We start from the raw sequence: 19,176 nt of genomic DNA, 5'->3' as shown, positions 1-19,176 counted from the left end.
GCACTCCTATGATGTTAGCTGGGGGGCTCCCCACACCCCTGCACCTTAAATCTTGCCACCCTGGCACCCACACTTACCCAGGGGCCCTTGGAAGGAGCTCCCAGATCAAGGCTGAGCAGCCATCTGGCTAAGGGGGTTGGTTGGAAGTCCCCCAGGTTCCCTTACTTGGTGATGGGAGCAAGCAACAGGCCCTCTGAGACTTGGAACAAGAAGAGCAAGAATCCTGAAGGAGATGGGAGCAAGCAGGCAGGGAGTCCTCCCTCCATGCGGAGCAGGGACTAGGGGCCAGGAAGGAAGGAACTTGAGGACAGTAGAGGGAGGCTAACCTGCTGCCCCTGGCCAGGCAGGCAACTGAACCAAAGTCACTCGTGTGAATTCAGTGTGACACAAAACACCACGCAGACACAGAACACCTTTTTATAAGCTTCAGGACGGCTTCCCTGGCTCCCCATCTCAGGCTCCCACAAGGGGAGCGAGGAAGTCAGGAGAGGCTGATGAGAGTGAGCACATTCTGGGGTTGGCTTTTATTGGGGGATGCTGTTTTGCAGAACATTCTATCCAAAAGGGCAAGGGGTAGGATTACAAAGGAACTGGTGAGTGTAACTTGACCCCAGTGGATAACCCTACTCCTGGAGTCATGCCTCATTATCTGGAGTGGAGGTAAAGCCCAAGTTATTGCAGGGCACAATAGTTGTTCAGTATCTCTTGCTCAGGACTTAAGGGCATGTATTTCCAGAGCGGCTCCTGACAGCAACCAGAAGAAAGCTGGCTCCATCTTGGGAGGCTGAGGCAGGAAGATGGCAAATCCAATGGCAGCTTAGCAAGACCCTGTCTCAAAATTAAAAAGGCTGAGTGAGGGTGTAGTTCAGTGGTAGAGTGCCCCTGGGTTCAGGGGTTCAATGTCTGGTACTGCAAAAGGGGGAGAGAGCTTGTAAGAAGAGAGGGGAAAAAAGAGGGGAGGGGAGGGGAGAAGAGCGGAGGAGGGAGGAGGGGAGGGGAGGAGAAGAGCAGGAGGGGAGGGGAGAAAACTGCCTCACCCACCCAAACCTGGGCAGAGAGCAGTCAGGGAGAAAGCAGCCCCTCCCCAAAATGCCTAAGGTCTGGAAAGAAAAGACCCCCTTCACAGGGTCCAGGGATCTGGGGTGGGGAATTCAGAAGTAGGGAGGGCTGAACTACCAGCTTCAGGGGCTGAGGTTGGATGGGGAAGCAGGAGAGGTGAGGAGAAAGGATGGATGGGGGTCAGATGGAATGCTTGAGGTAGCCTGTGGAGTGAGATGGGAAGGGTGTGAGCTGGGGGGTGCAGGGCTGGACAGGTTGAAAGAGGCATGAGAGGGCTGGGGTTGTGGCTCAGCGGTAGAGCACTCGCCTTGCATGTGCGAGACCCTGGGTTCAATCCTCGGCACCACATAAAAATATATGAATAAAATAAGGGTATTGTGTCCAACTACAACTAAAAAATAAATGTTTAAAAAAAAAAGAAAGAGGCATGAGAAAGAGAGGCAATGTGGGCAAGCTCAGAGTACTACCTAAGGGAAGCTGTAGAGGCCAGAGCTGAGATGGGAAGGCAGAAATAAGGCCTCCAAGTGAGGAGGGTCCTAGAACATTGGTGTTTGCCAATCAGTGAGTCAACAGCAAGGAAAGAAGAAGCCACAGGGGTTGGGTTTAAACAGGGATCCTGCCAGCAACCAGGAGGAACCCAGGGACAGAGAGGGTGCCAGGTGTGCTGAGGCTCTCCTGCTGGGATGCCCAGGCCGCAGGAGCTATGGCCTTCTGCCCTCCTGGCTCCTGGTCCTCCTGAGACTTTCAGGGTTCCAACCAGACAGCTCAGTCTCTTGCTCAGCCTCTTGGAAGGGGATGAAAGAAGTCCATCCAGAGAGCAACATTTGGAACCATCCTGGCTAGATGAGGCCCAGAAGCTCCTTCACCTCCCTGCCTACCTGGGTGAATAGCCCTAATCCAAACCTGCAGGACAGTTTAAGAGTCACTGTACACAGCCGAGGGCAGGGTGGGTGGTGGTTCACAGTCCAAATTATAAAAGTGGGCATCCAAGGGAGCCAAGCAGAGCCTGTGAGCTCCAGGCCACACTGTCCTATCAACTCAGGGTCAGTGCGGGAAGGCTCAGCGAATAGGGAGTTGGCTCCCTCCTGGCTCGCGTGCCCAGGTGGACTGGCCTTGCAGGGCGGAACCAACCGTCTCTCTCCCCATATTGGAAGCTTCTTGGGGTAGGACCACAGTACCACCACCAGCCCTTTGAGGGGACACTGTGGGGATCTGGGCCGGGCAGTGTTTACACCTCTCTGAGTCCGAGTCTGTCTCCCATTGCTGCTGGGTGCTAGCAATCAGTCCCCTAGCACCGTAGGGGCAGAAAGATAGGCAGGAGCGTGGTGCAGCAGGGGCGGGGTGGATCCTGCGGTTTCGGTAGCGAGAGCACTCGGCAGGTGGGGGAGGGGAAGATGAACAGCCGGGTTCAACCCTCACCCCTCTTACGCGGGGCGGAGCCACATTCCTCCTCGCAGCTTCGGGTGGACTGGGCGGAGCAAGAGAGGCTTGGGGCGGGGCTGCAGGACTAGGGTCCTTTTCACTTTCCGTTTTGTTTTTCCAACAACCACCGAAGTTGCGGGCCCGTAAAACCAGGGACTTCCTTGACCCTGGCTTTGGCCTGCGTCGGAACCGCCAGGCTCGCTGGGAACAGCGCCCAACCGGTCCCTCAAACAGGTTGTGCCACGTGGCCTTGACCCGAGACACCCCTGCTGCTCGTGCCGATTTGCCGACAATTCGATTCGCACTCTTGGAGCGAATGAATCTTCTGGGCGGCTTCTCAGCCAGACAGCCCCGAGCGCTATGCAAACCCAGTCCGACTGGCCCCCGGTGACCGACGACATCCTGCGGCCTTCGCCTTTTGCGCATCCTGTGCTGCACACCCTCCATTGCGTGGCCCGCGTGCTGCTCTTCCCGACCTACTGGGCTCTGGACCAGTTGATTGGCTGCTGGGCACCGACAGCGCGCCCCAGCAGGCTGAGAGCAGCAGCTGGCGGCGGGGTGGCGCTGCTGCTGCTCCTGCTATTTGGCCTACCGCTGGCGTTGCCTGGCTTGCTGCTCTGGCTGCCGCTGCAGGCCTGTCGCCGCCCCTTCTGCTACCAGCCCCCTCCTCCGTGCTGGGTGCCGCCCACGCCCTGGCGCCCGTGCGCTGAGTTTGCGCGCTGCTTTGTCTTCCTCACTGCCAACCTGTGCCTGCTCCCCGACGGGCTGGCGCGCTTCAGCAATCTGCCGCACAGCCAACGGCGCGCAAAGGCCATTGGCGCTACGCTGTTAAACGGCCTACGGCCCTCGCTTTATGGAGCTACCGGATGCAGCCCACAAAGGCCTGGGGAGCCAGGCGGGACGCTGACGGCCCAGATGCCCGCGGGGCTGGACTTTGTGTGCCTGCAGGAGGTATTCGATATTCGTGCAGCTCGACGCCTGGTGCGCCGCTTGGCTCCGAATCTGGGCCCGGTGCTGTATGACGTAGGCACACTTGGCCTACAGCCTGGGCCATACTTAAAACTGCTAGGCAGCGGGCTCCTGCTGGCTTCCCGCTACCCGCTTCTGCGTGCCAACTTCCGTTGCTTTCCCAATGCGCGTCGTGAGGACGCCTTTGCCTCCAAGGGTCTACTATCCGCTCAGGTATATTCCCACAGGCTGTGTGCCCTGGCCCTGGATGGGGTGAGCTGTTGGGCCGAATGGGCAATGAAAGCTGGTACTGTTGGTTTTGTTGCAGGTGCAACTGGGCATCCTGGACGGGCACCGCATAGTGGGATTCCTGCATTGCACGCATTTACATGCACCCACTGGTGAGCCCTGTGGGAAGGATTGTTGGACGGTAGCCAGGCCCTCCTACGGCCCCTCTTTCGCAGCAGGCCTACCCTTATTTGCACCTCTCTTTCCCACTGCCCACTGTTTTTTGTTCACTGCCCCAGTAATGGCAACTCCCAAGAAGTGCCTGGGTGGGTGCAGAGACCCCAGTCTAGCGGGAACCAGGTGTCCAGGATGTAGATCCTCAACCTGGGCTGAATAGAAGGCTGCACACCTCTACCCCCACCCTCCACCCTTTCCGTAGAGGATGGGCTCTTGCGCTGCAAACAGCTGACGCTGCTACTGGACTGGGCAGAGCAGTTTGAGGCCGAGAGCCGCCAGAGTGGTGAGGCTGTGGCCTTTAGCGTGCTTCTGGGTGACCTAAATTTTGACAACTGCTCAAAAGGTGAGGAGCTTAGCTGGGGGAGGCGAGGCCAAAAGGCCCGGCCCCGCCCACTGAACGCTGGTCTTTTGTGCAGACCACGCACAGGAGCAGGGGCACAAACTCTTTCGCTGTTTCCGGGATCCCTGCCGGCTGAGCACACGCCAGGATCAGCCTTGGGCCCTGGGTATGCGTCAGGGGGTTGGGGGGGGCGGCCCCTCCAGGGATTCATCAGCTAGGCACCTGCTGATTCAACCACCCCCACCCGCCCCCCACAGGAACCATCCTAAGCACCTCCACCCTCCACCAATCAGTAGCTAGCTCACCGGAGATGCTGCGGAGGTGAGTGGAGCGCTGGGAGCCAAGCACTGCTGGCCGCGCCTGGAGGAGCGCCCCAGCCTTGGTGACAACGCCCCTCCCCTAGGGCCCTAGAGCAGGAGAAAGGGCGCCACCTCTACCTGGCAGGCCCTCCCCGCGGAGGCCGTCGGGCTAACCCCTGGCTGGGCCGGCGTCTGGACTACATCACCTACCGGGAAATGCCTGGGAGTGTGCTGATTCCAGTAAGTGCCAGAGTTCAGGACTGCTGGGCTCGCTGGCGCTGGAACCATCCCTCAACCTGGTTCCTGCCCCCAGGAAGTGGAACAGGTTATGTTTAGTACAGCCCTGGCGGGGCTCACAGACCACCTGACCGTGGGCCTGCAGCTGCGCGTTTCGGCACTCTCCTGACACTGGCACAAGGACAAAGGATGCTGCCAGCAACACAGACCACAAGGCAGAGCAGGAGTTTGGCCTGACAGCCGTGTCCCACAACTGGGCGATGTAAGGGATCTTTATTAGGGGGGCCCTCACACAGCCTCTTGGGCCCTGCGGTACTCATAGACACTACCCCGCTCTGAGAAGGCAGGAGTTTGTGGGGGTGAGCCCTGCGATGGGGCAGGGTCCTCTGGGTTCCCGTAGCCACCACCTCCAGGGGTATGAAGGCAGAACACATCCTGTGGAGAGAGGGGTTCAGAGCAGGCTTGACCCTTCCCAGCCCGGGCAGCATTCATCACCTTAACGTTTGGACCCCAGAGACCGGCATATGGCCCACTGCCCTTCGGGAACCAAATTAAACTCGCTATCTGGTTATTTCTGCCTCTCTGTTCACTCTCCATGGAATGGGGGAAATAAGGGAAGTGGCGAACAGCACGGCTGCACCCCTTACCCCCGGGTACACTGACACCGACGTCTTCCCGCCAAGGTTCACAGTGCGGCCATCCTTTCGGATCAGCAGGTTTAGGCCCCTGGCGCCAGGCTCACCCCCTGCAGGGAGAGAGGAGCTGGATGGTCAAGGAGGAAAGGTAGAGAAGGAGATGGAGAGGAGGGGGAGCGCGGATGCAGCAGTGAGTAGGGAACAGACAGGTCGAGAGGGGTTGGGGAGCCGCCCACCCTGAAGGCCATAGGGCTGGAAGGCCCGGCGTTCTGTGAGCACCGACAGCAGCGCCTCTTCGCGGAAGAGCAGCTCGCGGACCACGCCGTCGCCGCCCCGGAATCGGCCTCGGCCCCCAGAGCCCGGCCTCAGTTCAAAGCGGCGCAAGACGACCGGGTACCTACGCGTACGAAGGGCTCAGAGCTCAGCTGAACCCAAGCTCGGCCCCATCCTCGCTGCCTAGCCCCTGGCGCGCGTAGCTCACCGGCTCTCCAGTATCTCGGGGTCGGTGATGCGCGTGTTGGTCATGTGGCTGTGCACGCCGCTGCGTCCGTGCCAACCGGGGCCCGCACCTGCACCGCCCGCTACCGTCTCGTAGTACCCCATATGGGCATTGCCCAGGGTCACGTTGTTCATGCAGCCCTGGCAGGAGCAAGCCTTAACTGCACCTGGCTGGGGCCGGGATCCGCTTCCAGCAGGCCCTCGCCCTCCCAGAGTTCCCAGAAGCCCCCAGGGCCGCACCCACCCTGCCTATCACACCTGGGAGGCAGCGCAGGCCCCGAAGGCCGCCAGGATGACGTCCACCACACGCTGTGACGTGAGCACGTTGCCGCCCACCACCGCTGCCTCTGAGGATGGGTCCAGGATGGAGCCTCTAGGAATCACCACCCGCACAGGTGCCAGGCAGCCCTGTGCATGGGCAAGCAGCTCTCAGGGGCAAATGGGGCTGGGTCCCTCTCTGATTCCAGGAGAAACATGCCCACCTCCCCGGCTCAGTCCATGTGGGGCTGACCTTGACCCCACACACACTCAGGGTGACCTCCAGCCTAAGGTTCACCTGCTGACCTCGCACTGGTAGGGACCGACCTCAGACTCCACGCCCCTGCGAACCTGGTTGAGTGGGATGTCTCGGCCCACAAGACAGCGCAAGCAGTAGATGAGGGCCGACAGCGTTATGGCCCGCGGGGCATTGAGGTTGCCAAACACCTCCGGCCCAGTGCCACTGAAGTCAAATACAGCACTGCCCTGCCCAGGAAGGAGAAGGGTGAAGGCATCAGCAGTGGGGTGGCGCAGAAAGCTCCCTCCCTGTCTCCCAACTAGTTCTGACCTGACTCAGGTTGATCTGAACTCGGAGGTGTATAGGAGAGCCATCATCCATGTGGTCCTCCGCAGACACCTCAAGGGGTAGGCCCCGAGCCTGCCGGGAGGTTCCAAAGGCCCGCAGCATGTCACGCACTGCCAGCTCTGCATTTGCCTGGCAGGGAGAGGGTCCAATGGCAGCCATGCTACTTTCAGAGTGGCCCTGCTACCTTGGTCAGGCAGAGTGGGGCTCCCACCTCCCTGCCCCTAGACCCACCTGAATGTGGCCCATGTAGGCCTGCACAACATCCAAGCCATATTGCCCGATGAGCTCCCCCACCAACTGTATGCCCTTTTGGTTGGCTGCCACCTGGGCCCGGAGATCCGACAGATTGTCATGCAGATTCCTAGTTCCACTACAACCAGAGATCTTGCTTGGTGCCCGTAAAGCCTCTGTCACCGCTGGATGGAATGGATGAGGTCACCACTGAGCTGCCCCCATCTCCTCAGCCACCTGGTGCCCTATTCCAGCCCCACTGCACCCCCACTGGGCACTGTTGGCCCTCCACTGAATCCCCACCTCTCCTGCTGACTCCCATTCCCTGAAGCACCAGCCTCCATCCTTTTATCCTTCTGATAGCCAGCGCCTAAGGGCAGCTTGGCCAGTGACCTCACTGGAGCTGGAGATGCCTAGAGGGCATATTGGTCCCTTAGCAAACTCTCCTCCCTCCTCATCCCTCCTGCCTTCTCCAGCCCACTTCTACTCTGTCTCCCAGGAGAAAAGCCACTTCCTTGGCATTCCTCCTCCTCGATATGCCCTTAGCCCTGCCAGCTCCCACTGACATCCACAGCCAAGTGCCTCAAAAGAGCATCAGACTCCTGCCTGTGCTATCCCCCACCTGCAGGTTTCTCAGATCTGGACAAGGTTCCCTCTCACTCCTGCAAGGGATGCAGACTGACCCAGAGACTCCTACACACTTCAGGAACACCTCTTCCCTTCTGAGTTACAGTCTCTGAGGCTCCCTGGCACTGATCCCCTACCATATGCTTACACTTGTTCCTCCATGATCCACACCTCCTACCCCAGCTACCCCTGACCAACGTCACCCTATATGTGTCTGTGACACCCAAAGTGGACCATGGCTCTGTTACCTCTACCCCTCCACCCTGCTCAACTCACCCACCCTCGTTCTGGGGTGCTACTCTGGACTCCCAAGCCCCTGTAACCTCACACCATGTGCTACCTTTTCCGCTGACCCTACCTTCCCTGTCTCTGTTCAGTGTGAGGCCTCCATCCTCCTTCATCCAAACTTGACCCCTCACTCCACCCAAATCCCATCCAATACCAGACCTGAGTTCCCAAACATCCTTCACCCAAACCCAGTGTGGACTACAGCAGCTACCTATCTGAAATAGGCCCTTCTTCCTTCTATACTCTACTCTTTGAGTGTCCTGGCCAACTTCCTACCCCCAAACCACCTCCAAGGAGTACTTCTTTGGCCACACAGAATTCATCTCGCCTCTAATCATCTCTGGGGGATGATCTGCAACTGCACCACGGGGTCACCATTTGCCTCTCCCCAGCCTCAGGGCAGATCTGGGCTGCTGGGCTGTATCCCAGGGTCCAGCCAGCTGGGTCACTGGCAGCAACCAGGTATCCCATCCTGCTGAACCCCACCGCAGCCCCACTCCTGCTCACCCTCCTCCTGAAAGACGCCCCCCTGGACCAGCTTGAAGGACAGAAAGACGGCCCCCTCCTGTTGCAGTGCAGTGGAGTGTGGGGGCATGGAGCCTGGTGTAATACCCCCAATGTCTGCATGATGCCCTCGGCTGGCCACGTAGAACACAGGCCGAGTCTGACCTGGCCAAAATACCTAGCGGGTAGAGAGTGACAGTCAGCTGTGTCAGCCACCCGTGACCCCCACAAAGGTAGCCTGGCAGTGAACCTCACCGGTGTGATTACAGTCAGGTCTGGAAGATGGCTGCCCCCTGCGCGGGGGTGGTTGCTGAGCAGCACATCACCCGGGTGGAGATCAGACCCCAAGTGCTGGATCTAAAACCAGGAGACAGGTGCAGAATGGGGGTGGGGCAGGGACATGGGTCAGCCAGGGAGGCTAGAGAGGGGGCCCACCGCACCTGGAACTGCACAGTCTCCTGCATGGCTCCCAGATGCACAGGAATGTGGGGGGCATTAGAGACCAGCCCCCCATCAGGTCCAAAGAGGGCACAGGAGAAGTCCAGGCGTTCCTTGATGTTGGTGGAGATGGCAGTGCGCTGCAGGATGCGGCCCATCTGCTCTGGGGACACAGAGTGACCAGGTACCGGCTGGTTCTATCACCCACAGCATGGCTCCAGGAAAGGGAGAAGGAGGACCCATGGGGTCAAGGCCTTCAAACCCAAACCCCAGGCCCAGCAACTTTTCCCATGCCCTGAGGAAGACCAGGTGGCAGCACATCCACCTAGGCAGTACAGCCACAGTGTGTCTTGGTCTATGTGAAGGGCATCACCTTCCTCTTCGATTCCCTGGAGCTCCCAGCAAGAGCCTGGGGCCTCCCCTTGACCTGTACAGCAGGGACCTGGTGCCCAGGCACAGACCCCCCCCCAGGCTCACAAAAGTCCCTGTCCTGACTCTGCACAGGTGAGCTTGCTGTGTTGGCCTCAGGATTCAGTTCCTAGATATCCTCAGATCCTGATACGAGGAGAAGACACTTGCCTGCCTGAGGACTGCTCCTGTAGCAGGTGGTGCCATCCCGGGGCCAAAGCCAGACCCATCACCCCTGGACCCACAGGAAAACTGCTCTTCCCCTCGCTCATGTTTCCCCTTGGCACCCACCTGCTAGCCCACTACAAGTAGCAAGAGCCACCCCACTTGTACCTACCCCTGGCCAGTACACAGAGCCCCCATGCCCTACACCAGGGTCAGCCAAGCTTGTGGGGAGGACAGTGGCAGCCACTCACCAGCAATGCTCATGAAGCGATGTGAAAAGATAGACAGCTGGATGGGATCAAGCTTAGTGCCCACTGTGCTGGGGGCCTCAGCCCCCACAGAGATGCGGATGTCCCCCGACTTGGTCACCTCTGCCTGGCACCCAGGCTCCACAAGGATGGTGCTGGGGGCAGGGGGCATAAAGGGGCTGCAATGGCCAGGCCAGAGACCTCTCCCAACCAGGGACCCACAGCCTCAGGCCAGGGGACAGCCTGGTTATGGGACCCCCCAAGTCCCTCAGGCCCCTGCAGCCAGGGGCCCTGTAGTTCACCTCTCCAAGGTTCCACCCAGGCCAGGTCTCAGCCCACCTGTTGCTGTCAATGATGAGGCAGGGCCCCTGGAGCTGGTGCCCATAGCCCAGCTCCCCTAGCAGGTACACAGGGGTCTCCTGGTAACCCCCCTCGAAGTAGCACTGGGTCACCTGCAGAGAGTATGGGGTGAGCCAGGCTCCTAGGCCTCGCACATTCCCTGAGGCCCTCACAGGGTGTGACCTCCCCTTCTGCACTTGTGCCTAGAGCCCATGGACAGAGGCAAACCAGCACACAGGCCACCAACCTTGTCCACCCGGGGAGGCCCAGTCTGGGCTTTGGGGGCGACCTCCAGCCGAAGACCACTGCGGCCAGTGCCCCTCACCCTCACGTCGTCCACCACCACAGGCCGCTCAGGGATGACGAAGCCAAACTCCCTCAGGTACCTGTACCACCCCCGCCCCAAAGAGTCATTAGGGCAAAGCAGGTGGAGATAGGCCACCTACTGGGCTCCCAGGACGAGGGGCTCACACACCTTTCCACAAAGGCTGCCCCAAAGTCACCAGCACGGGGTGAGCGGGACGTAGCTGGGTGCTGGTGGGCAGACACCATCAGGGCACAGTCAGTTCCCTGGTAACGCAGATGCAGGAAGCTCTCCGTGCTGATCTGGGACCTAGAGCAGGCAGGCAGGACGTTCACCCAGTGTCCCGGACGGTGCCTGCCCAGCTTTCTCAGGGACTCTCAGTCCAGGGGTCCTCCCTCACCGTGGCCCTAAAGGAGCCTGGGACCATTTGGGAAGTCGCCAGGTGGTAAACCCGCCAACAGGGTGGTGGGGATAACACAAGCCCTCTGCCCAGTGTCCCAGGACCCCACCTAGGGAAGCCCTGGGCCTTCAGGGCATCCACACACTGCTCCTCCAGGAGGCTCAGTCTCTGGTCCAGCTGCATGAAGGTCTCTGGCGTGTAAGGCAGGGAGCAAGGCTCCTGTGCCTCATGCACCACATCTGCCAGAGCCAGCCCCAGAGCCGACAGCAGCCCACTGTGCCTGTGGGACAGGGTGGTAAGTGGTGAGGGGGCTCCTCCCAAAGCTGGCTCCCCCAACTCAGGACACAGGGCCACCAGCACATCCACACCCAGACCCACCTGTGAATATGCACAGTGTCCATGCCCAGGGCCCGGGCAATGGCACAAGCATGCTGCCCGCCAGCTCCCCCGAAGCAGGCCAGCACATGGGCTGAGGGGTCATGACCTCGTGCCTGAGGATCCAGAAGGGTCAGTGGCTTCTCCTAGCCCACCTGTCTAGCCCCTACCTCTCATCCCTGCTGGGCTGACTGATCAAGAAGTTAGGGGCAGGGGGCAGGGCTGGAGGGTAAGACAGTCAGAGTGGGCAGAGATGGGCATACCTGTGTGAGCGCACGGATGGGCCGGCACATGGCCTCATTGGCCACACGTACGAATCCCATGGCCACCTCCTCCAGGCTCAGTGGGGAGGCCGGGCAGGACCCGCTGGTCAGGAAGCTGTTCACCTCAGTGGCCACAGCCTCCAGGGCCTTGCGGGAGGCTTCAGGGGACAGTGGCTGGTCCTCTCCCGGCCCAAAAATGCAGGGGAAGGAGGCAGGCAGCAGGCGACCCAGGACCAGATTAGCATCCGTCACTGTCACGGGGCCCCCTGGGAGGTGGGCATGTTGTAGGGGTTGGAGACTAGAGGCAGGGGACCAGGAGTGGGCAGCAGGGATGAGGCGGAAAGATTGAATGGGCCTGGGATAGCATGAAGAGGGCAAGGTCTGGAAGGGCACAGACTCACATACTGGCACTTACCTTTTCGGTAGCAGGCGGGTCCTGGGTGGGCACCTGCTGACTCCGGCCCAACTATGAAGAGACCAGACCTGGGGAGATGGAGGACTGGGATTGGAGGTGGGAAAGGAAGAAGGGCTGAAGGTCTGGGCTGGAAGGGTGGGAATTGACCTGAAGAAGAGGCGGGAGCCCCCACCAGCTGCCACTGTGTTGATGTCCAGCTGTGGGGCCTGGAGGGTGACACCAGCTGTGCTGGCCTCAAACACGTGCTCAAATTCCCCAGCATAGCGGCTCACATCTGTGGATGTGCCTGGTGGGAAATGGGGTGCTGGGAGTCACCCAAAGACCAGCTTGCCAAGATTTGCCCAGCCTGGCAGCTAAGCCTCCCGGAGATGCCCCCTTCAGCCTTCATACCTCCCATGTCAAAGCCAATGATAGGCTGGCGACCCTCTAGCTGATAGGTTGTGGCCGAGTAACCCACCACACCGCCGGCGGGACCAGAGAGCACAGCGCGGGAGCCGCTGAAGGCGTCCATGGGCCCCAGGCCACCATCGGAGCGCATGAAGAGCACCTGCACGTCCTGTGAAGCGGGCAGGTGGGCAGCAAGGACTGGGCAGGCCCAGAGCTGAACCCAGGAGCAGGCAGTGGAGGGGCCTTACCTTAAGCTGGCCCTGGAAGCCACGGCGGAATCCCTGCACGTAGCGCTGGATGGCAGGAGTGAGGTAGGCGTCGGCGCAGGCTGTGTGTCCCCGGGGAACAATGCGGACCATGGGCATGGCCTCCGAGGACAGGGACACGTGCGTGAAGCCCAGCTCCCGGGCCAGTGTGCCCACCTGCTGCTCATGTTTGGCCCATCTACGACAAGAACCCAGGGGCTCTACACTGTCCTCGCAGGCCCTGTGCCTCTCACTGAGGCCCACAGCCCTCCACCCACGGCTCATGCCCTCACTCACGTGTAGGAATGCATGAAAACCACCGCCAGGCTGCGGATGCCCCGGGACAGGAGCCCCTCCAGTTTCCCACGCAGGGACCCCAGGTCCACAGGCTGCTGCACCTCCAGCAGGTCTCCTGTGCGGCCTGCAGAGGCCCATTGCCCCCATCAGAGGCTGCCAGGATCTGCCCTCCCCCGGGGCCCCACAGCTGTGAGTGGGACTGGACCTTTGACAGGCGACCCGGCGCCTGGTTCTCCGCGGTAAAGCACCACGCGTTCCTCCACCTCCAGCACCTCCTCATACAGCATCTCTGGCATGGGCACAGCCTGGGGGTTGGCAGAGACTCAGAGGCGACCCAGGCCTGGGGTTCTTGTGGGTCCAGCATGAGTGAAGCGGTGCAGGCAAGGGGATGTGTCCCAACAAGTCAGTAAACAGGCCCAAGAGGCAGAGAGTCAGCCTGGCCCAGCAAGGCTCACCTTGGGGTGGCTCACTGCCTTTAGGCATCTGAGTTGAATATGGTCAACTGGCCCATCCCCAAAGGGCAGCTCTGGACCTTCAACCTGAACAGGACTTGCTTGGGCTGTCAGGGTCCAGGACAGGTCACAGAAGCAACAGGAAAAGAGCACTATGTCCCTACTCTGAGGCAGAGGACCCTTCTGGCAGAACCCAAAACTACCTACCTCTCTGCCTATCAGCTGCTGGACTTGGCCCTCCACTGATCCTTCCACCAACTGTACCCCCCACAAGGCAACAGCAACTTATTGAGACAGATTCAAGGAAGCTATACCACCTAGCACCCAGCTGGGTGCTCACCAGATCAAAGAGGTCCTCGCGGGCCTGGGTGCCAATGTGCAGCAGGTCTCGGAAGCCACGTGTCACCAGCAGGGCCACCCGTTCCCCCCGTCGTTCTAATAGTGCATTGGTGGCCACTGTGGTACCCATGCGGATGCTGGCAATACGACTGGTGTCCAGAGGCCGGTCCCGGGGCAATTGCACGCCCCCCTCCTGAGAACCACAGGGTCAGAGTCAGGCTTCTTGTGGTGGGTCCCTCCCCACCCCACCTGTTCTCCCAGGGCCCACCTCCTCCAGGATGCGGCGGATGCCCTCCGTTGGTGCGTCTGCATAGTTGGCAGGGTCCTCAGAGAGCAGTTTCAGGACCCGCACATGCCCTCCTGGGCACTGGGCAAAGACATCTGTAAAGGTGCCCCCGCGGTCAATGGCAAAGTGGAAGCGCCCCTCAGGGCTCCCCATGATGGTGCGGCTGGAGTCCAGCAGTTGCTCTTCAGATGGTAACCCTGGGAGAACTGGACAGAGGTAGCCATCAGCAGCGAGGCCTGGGAGTCATGCATGGGTGAGGCTCTGAGTGGAAAGAGGGAGTAGATTCCAAGTCCAGATGGAGCCCTGGGGAAATGACCCACGACACTGGGCAGGGTCAGAGCTACAGGCCCCAGCTCACAGGGCAGCCTGAGCTGAGCCCTAACCTGGCAGTGCCTGGGGGCCAGCCCACTGCCCCCATTGCCAGGGTCTCAATGCCCTGATTGCCAAAGAAACCCAGGGCCTGGAGCCGACATGGAGGTAGCACGGAGGGCATTCTGAAGCCCTTGGCTTTTGGCATGAGCGGCAACAGGGCTGGGGTAGACAGGTGAGAGGAGCCTTGCCTCCCAAGGCCTTCTGGCCACAGGACCAGGCACAACCCGTGCAATATCAGGACCGGGCCAAGGCCCAGAAGATGAGAAGTGGAGCGGAGCCCTGATAGGGAAGGAAGGAAGGCGGCCTCAGAGAAGGTTTAGGACCCCCCGTGAAGAGCCCACCTGGCTAGTCGGCTCCGAGTCGCCCCGCGATCTTCTCCAGTTGTGCTCCCCGCCTGCCCTGCCCCCACCTCGGGGCGGGGCCTGCGGAGACCGTCCCGGAGCCGCCCTCCCGCGCCCGGCGCACGACGAGGCCTGGCCCGCCCCTGGCGGTGGCTTCGGGCCTGTCCTGTCCACAGCGCCTCCTTCCTTTCCCGAGTAACCCCTGGGACTGCAGGGAGAAGTGGCCAATTGCGGCCGGGGGCGGACCCGGCGCTGCGATTCAAGGTCACCTGTACTCTGCTGATCGCCAGACTCCCACGCAGGCCTTGGGCTCGCGACATGTGGACGCCCACGGCACCCACTCAGAGCAAGGGAATCCGGTTGCCCCAGAGAATCAATAACCCGGATTTGCTCTGTGTCCTAGTGCAGGCGGCCCGGGAGTGGGGCTAGTGAAAGTAAGAGTGGGCAGGAGAGAGGGATAAAGGGGACTCCGCCAGGAACGCCCTCACCCCCCGTGTGCACACCCCCACGACCAACCCCACAGCGCAGAGGAGACCAGGAGACCCCAGTACACCTGGAGTAGACACTCCCTCCTGGGATGAGACCCTGTCCCCACCCAGCTTTCCACCTGAGCTGACCTCCCCCACGCCTTGGCCAGGTAGCTTTCATGGTGAGGACTAGGTGGTTCCCCCATGGGCAAAAGATACCTATGTCCAGGGTGCAGTTGGCACAACCCGTGGAGGGATGGTAGAAGAGTGGAGGAGGCTCCCAGGCAGAGAAAACCACAGAGGAAGAGGGCAGAAAGAGGTCAGGACTGGTTTCCTACGTTGGTTCTTTGCTATTACTCTGGTGTGGTCTAAGCCCCAAGAACGCAGGGCCTGGGGTGGGGAGCCAGTACTACTGCACCTGCATTCCTAGACTTGTTGAGGCAGATTCAAAGCAGCCTCCACTGTGTAGGCCTGGCTGGAGGTGGGTGGGAGCAGGCATCTGCAAGCAGGGCAGAGCCTAGACTCCAGACCAGCACCAGAAAGCACCCTCAGAGGGCGCATGACAGCTGGAGTGGAGGAGCCTGGAGCTCCATGCAAGGCAGGCAGAATGGTCAGTGAGGTGAATGATGCTGCCCTATGATGGTGGCCCCAGAGGTCAGCTGAACCCATGGGCCTCCCCAGTGTGCCAAGCAGACAGGCCAGCTGGAGGCACACCCCAGCCCCTGCACCCCTGTGAGCCCTGCTGACCCCCAAAGCCTGCTTGGGCCTGAGAGGCCAGGACAGAGGTGGTTGGGGTGTGCATGGGCACACCAGGATCTGGGCTGCACCCCAGGCTGCAATAGACCCTTCATTGACTGGTGCCCTCATCTGTGTGAGGGGGTAAAGGGAAGACCTGGGACAGAAACAGACATGGTTTAGAAGGAACTGAATCTACTCTCTTGTCCAGGTCGCCACAAGAAAGACAGCCGCAGAGCAATACTGTGACATCTTACTCCACCTCATGCCCTCTAACCTTGCCCCCCACACACACTGTGAGCTGCTCATGTGACCTATCTCATCCTGGGCCCCCTTTCACTGAATGTGGCTACCCCAGCCCTTCTTGGGTCAAGCAAGGTGGTCACCAGCTCCCCAAAAGACAGGGATTGGACCCTGCAGCAGGTGCCTAGGACCCAATCCCCATGGAGGCTGCTGGCCTCATCCAGATGACTGCCCACCAAGTGGCAGGTATCCCCTCCCCCACCACGGGGCTACTGCCAAACTCCTAGCCCACTGTACCCAGCCTGGGGTCTAGACCATCATAGCACCATCAAGATGTAGGAGCCCACCCCCTCGTATGCAGAACAGCTGTGGGAAGCAATCAGTGGTCCCACTTCAGTCCAGGACCCCCCACGCAAGCCTGAGCCTCGAGGTGGCCTCCCATTACAATCATTCTGCCCACCCCCAAAAGCCCCGAGGGACTGTCTACCTTCTCATTTCCACCGCCCCCCCAACACCGTCTCTGCCTCCGAACTCAGTCCAGGATCTATCAAAAGAGAATAAAACCCCACCCACACCTATCTCTACCTGATGTTTGCACTCAAGCCTACCTGGGTTCTGCCCTCCAAGCCCTCTCACTTTCTAATAAGTGTCACCTCAGCTGCACCTTCTCTTCTGTTTTCACCCCAGGGGCTGACTCCTGTCAGCTCACAAATTCGTCCTCTAAGGGCTCTGTCCCTGCAGCACCCCAGCTGCTCTGCTCCTCCTGGGGATACCACTGCTCAAGGTGTCCATCTCCCACTTCTGCTCACTCCCAGCCTTCACCTGACCCCACTCCACTGCAGAACAATAAAGGCCTGAAGGCCCAGTGCTTGGTCCCCCCTGGGAGCCTCCTACATCTGCTGGCCCTGGGAGGTATTTTGCTGCCTGCCTTACCACATTTTCATCTCTGTCCGAGTGTTGGTATGCTGGGTGGTTCTGCTCTGTAGTTACCTACTCCCTTTGGTAATGTCCACATCCCACAGCAGGGACAAAAGACGGTGGCAGGCCTGACAGCATTCACCCCCTGCCCACTCGAGTCCACCCTTCTGAATGGCCAGACCCTCCCTTCAAGGCCCCAGGATCGCCCCCTATTCCAGGGACAACTCCCCTACTTTCAGAGCTGGGCTGAATTTCCAAGTTGTTCTTGCATCCTCTTTCTCGAATTGCCAGAAGTCCTGGACTTCAACTTTCAAACTAGGTGTCTAGAGCCTGCCATCTGCATAGCCCTGCCCTGCCCTTTGTCAACTTAGGGAGCCCAGAGAACACGGGGCCAGGGACAGTCTGTCCTCAGGCTTCCTGTGGCCTGCAAGGTCCTCCTGGTCTTCTCTGCCCTCTGCATCAGAACATTGGCCTCACAGCCAGCTGGCTGCTACCTCGAGACCTTTGTACAGACTGTTCCTTGGCCTGGAACTGGCTGGCTGCCTGGCTCCCACTTCACTCCAGGTCTGCTCCAATGTCACTTTCTCAGGGATGCCACCTGCTCCTTGCTTCCTGAAAGAACTGGAATTCCACTCCCACCCTGGCCTGGCCCACTTCCCTCCACCCGCCACCTGTACCCAGGTGTTACATTCCAAAGGGCAGGTCTTTTGCTGGACTTCTCAATCCCAGCAGGAGCTGAAGGAGTGAAGTCTGTGGGTCTGCCAGCTGCTCACCTCTCTCAGCATCTTTGAACTTGATGGTTCTGCGCCTGGGCACCCGGGGACTGGCAGCCACCTCTGCCAGGAACCCTGAGCTGCAGAAGCCCAGGCTGCTGCCCCTGTTCCTGAGGACCAACTTCAGCTCTTGGTTCTCCTGGATGAGCTGCACAAGCCGCCGCAGCTCCTCGTTCTCCTGTGCCAACCGCTGGATCTCCTGCCGCAGGCCCTCATAGCTGCTGAGGAGGGACATGCCCAGCAGCAGGTTGTGGGAGGTGGCCGGCGGCCAGCAGCCTGGCCGGGGACAGCAGACCCACCATTGTGAGGTCAGTGGGCAGCCCTGCCCCCACATTCCGGAGCTTCAGGGCCAAGGCCCAGCCGTGCATCCACTTGCCCTGGGGCTCCGCCTGCCTCTGGCTTCTGGCCTTGTGGCCTGGATGACCAGGGATGCCCAACCTGGTCCAGGCCTCTGGGTTCCTCCAGGAAGTGCCCTTCTGGAAGCTGGAAGCTTCTTTGTCCCAGCCTAGCCCACCTGTTCACACTCACTTGTCCCACCCACTGGGCCTCTGGCCACACACTTTTAGTGTCCATGCAGGACAAAGAACTGGGCAGCTGGGCTTGGCCTTGGGCAGTGTCAGTCAGGGAGGGCAGCCATTGGAGCTGTGCTGCAAGAGTTCCCTGTTTAGTGACGGCAGGAGCTGCCTGGCATCTGACAGAGTGGTGAGCCAAAGAGCAGATTAGGAGGAGCAGAGGAGGGGGCTACAGACAAAGACAGAAAAGGCTGGGCTTGTGGCAGGGGTGGCAGGCCATGGCACTGTCACACGGACATAGTGGCAGGTGCTCTGAGGGAGGGAGTCCATCTAGGACCTCTAGGGAGCAGGTACCAAGGAGCCACACCAGAGCTGAACACTAGGGCCTGGGGACAGAAGGTTCTCAGGGCAGGTTCGTCACCTGCAAGGGTGACAATCGATTTGTGTTTCAGATCAGATAATGGACTTTCTTTTTTTATGCAATCTGTGGAGCTGCTTTGATTTTTTTGCCATTTCTTATATTGTGATGATAATTTATCTCATATTGTTTCCTTTTTGTCTGCTTGATGTGTGAAGTGGCCCAGCCTGTAATCCAGAATAGGAAGTCTGGTGGTTGGTTAGAGATATAAACTGGGGACTGCCTGCCCAGGTGTGCTTGCTGGCCAGGTCCCATAGCAGCCCTTCTGCAGAAGGAAAGGTTGCCCTGCCCACCCACTTTCCAGCACGTGTTTAATTTCTTGTGGTACCTCCTTATTTCTAACATGGGGAGACTGAAGCAGGAAGATGATGAGTTCAAAGTCAGCCTCAGCAACTTTGCAAGGCCCTAAGCAACTTAGTGACACCCTGCCTCAAAAAATAAAAAAGGACTGGGGGTGCTGGGGATGTGGCTCAAGCGGTAGCGCGCTCACCTGGCATGCGTGCGGCCCGGGTTCGATCCTCAGCACCACATACCAACAAAGATGTTGTGTCCGCCGAGAACTAAAAAATAAATATTAAAAAAATTTTTTAAAAAAGGACTGGGGATGTGGCTCAGGGGTTAAGCCCCCTAGGTTCAAGC

The 19,176-nt window shown here is 59.8% G+C and overlaps 2 protein-coding genes across 9 annotated transcripts; one reads left to right on the top strand and one right to left on the bottom strand.

Annotated features, from left to right (window-relative positions):
- Positions 1-401: 401 nt before the first annotated feature.
- On the bottom strand, positions 402-18,123 carry Oplah (5-oxoprolinase, ATP-hydrolysing). Of its 7 annotated transcripts, none has more exons than XR_003302710.2 (28): positions 17,608-18,122; positions 13,741-13,964; positions 13,474-13,665; positions 12,887-12,986; positions 12,682-12,805; positions 12,388-12,583; positions 12,143-12,308; positions 11,900-12,038; positions 11,753-11,820; positions 11,338-11,603; positions 11,078-11,190; positions 10,809-10,979; positions 10,471-10,608; positions 10,243-10,381; positions 9,996-10,108; positions 9,660-9,811; positions 8,838-8,998; positions 8,653-8,754; positions 8,401-8,575; positions 6,979-7,163; positions 6,730-6,876; positions 6,513-6,647; positions 6,162-6,311; positions 5,887-6,044; positions 5,642-5,802; positions 5,418-5,515; positions 4,744-4,836; positions 402-828 (listed from the first exon to the last, which is right to left on the bottom strand). XR_003302710.2 is itself a non-coding variant. In XM_026409923.2 (27 exons), the coding sequence occupies exons 1-27, from the start codon at positions 17,939-17,941 to the stop codon at positions 5,059-5,061; spliced, it is 4,254 nt and encodes a 1,417-aa protein (XP_026265708.1). In that variant the 5' UTR covers positions 17,942-18,121; the 3' UTR covers positions 4,953-5,058. The 7 variants fall into 7 exon arrangements, 3 of the variants coding, with proteins under 3 accessions (XP_026265708.1, XP_026265710.1, XP_026265709.1); XR_003302711.2 differs by lacking the exon at positions 402-828 and adding an exon at positions 3,571-3,837; XM_026409923.2 differs by lacking the exons at positions 402-828; positions 4,744-4,836 and adding an exon at positions 4,953-5,205 and having other exon boundaries at positions 17,608-18,121.
- Positions 822-4,953, top strand: LOC113197530 (sphingomyelin phosphodiesterase 5). Of its 2 annotated transcripts, none has more exons than XM_026409927.2 (7): positions 822-3,432; positions 3,758-3,830; positions 4,097-4,237; positions 4,311-4,400; positions 4,492-4,555; positions 4,638-4,773; positions 4,847-4,953. In XM_026409927.2, the coding sequence occupies exons 1-7, from the start codon at positions 2,842-2,844 to the stop codon at positions 4,937-4,939; spliced, it is 1,188 nt and encodes a 395-aa protein (XP_026265712.2). In that variant the 5' UTR covers positions 822-2,841; the 3' UTR covers positions 4,940-4,953. The 2 variants fall into 2 exon arrangements, with proteins under 2 accessions (XP_026265712.2, XP_026265711.2); XM_026409926.2 differs by having other exon boundaries at positions 822-3,663.
- Positions 18,124-19,176: the final 1,053 nt, after the last annotated feature.

This window comes from Urocitellus parryii, chromosome 7 (genome assembly GCF_045843805.1).
Source record: "Urocitellus parryii isolate mUroPar1 chromosome 7, mUroPar1.hap1, whole genome shotgun sequence".
Taxonomy (NCBI): domain Eukaryota; kingdom Metazoa; phylum Chordata; class Mammalia; order Rodentia; family Sciuridae; genus Urocitellus; species Urocitellus parryii.
Note: the sequence above shows the minus strand (reverse complement) of the source record. Positions and strands in the feature narration are given on the sequence as shown.

Excerpts from the sequence above, each read along its gene's own strand:
- LOC113197530 (XM_026409926.2), top strand. The coding sequence starts at position 2,842 with ATGCAAACCCAGTCCGACTGGCCCCCGGTGACCGACGACATCCTGCGG. Across the intron at positions 4,401-4,491 it reads GGATCAGCCTTGGGCCCTGG|GAACCATCCTAAGCACCTCC; the intron begins GTATGCGTCAGG and ends CGCCCCCCACAG. Across the intron at positions 4,774-4,846 it reads CTGGGAGTGTGCTGATTCCA|GAAGTGGAACAGGTTATGTT; the intron begins GTAAGTGCCAGA and ends TCCTGCCCCCAG.
- Oplah (XM_026409923.2), bottom strand. The coding sequence starts at position 17,941 with ATGTGGGGGCAGGGCTGCCCACTGACCTCACAATGGTGGGTCTGCTGT. Across the intron at positions 8,999-9,659 it reads TCGCTTCATGAGCATTGCTG|AGCAGATGGGCCGCATCCTG; the intron begins GTGAGTGGCTGC and ends CTGTGTCCCCAG. Across the intron at positions 6,648-6,729 it reads TTCAGATCAACCTGAGTCAG|GGCAGTGCTGTATTTGACTT; the intron begins GTCAGAACTAGT and ends CTTCCTGGGCAG.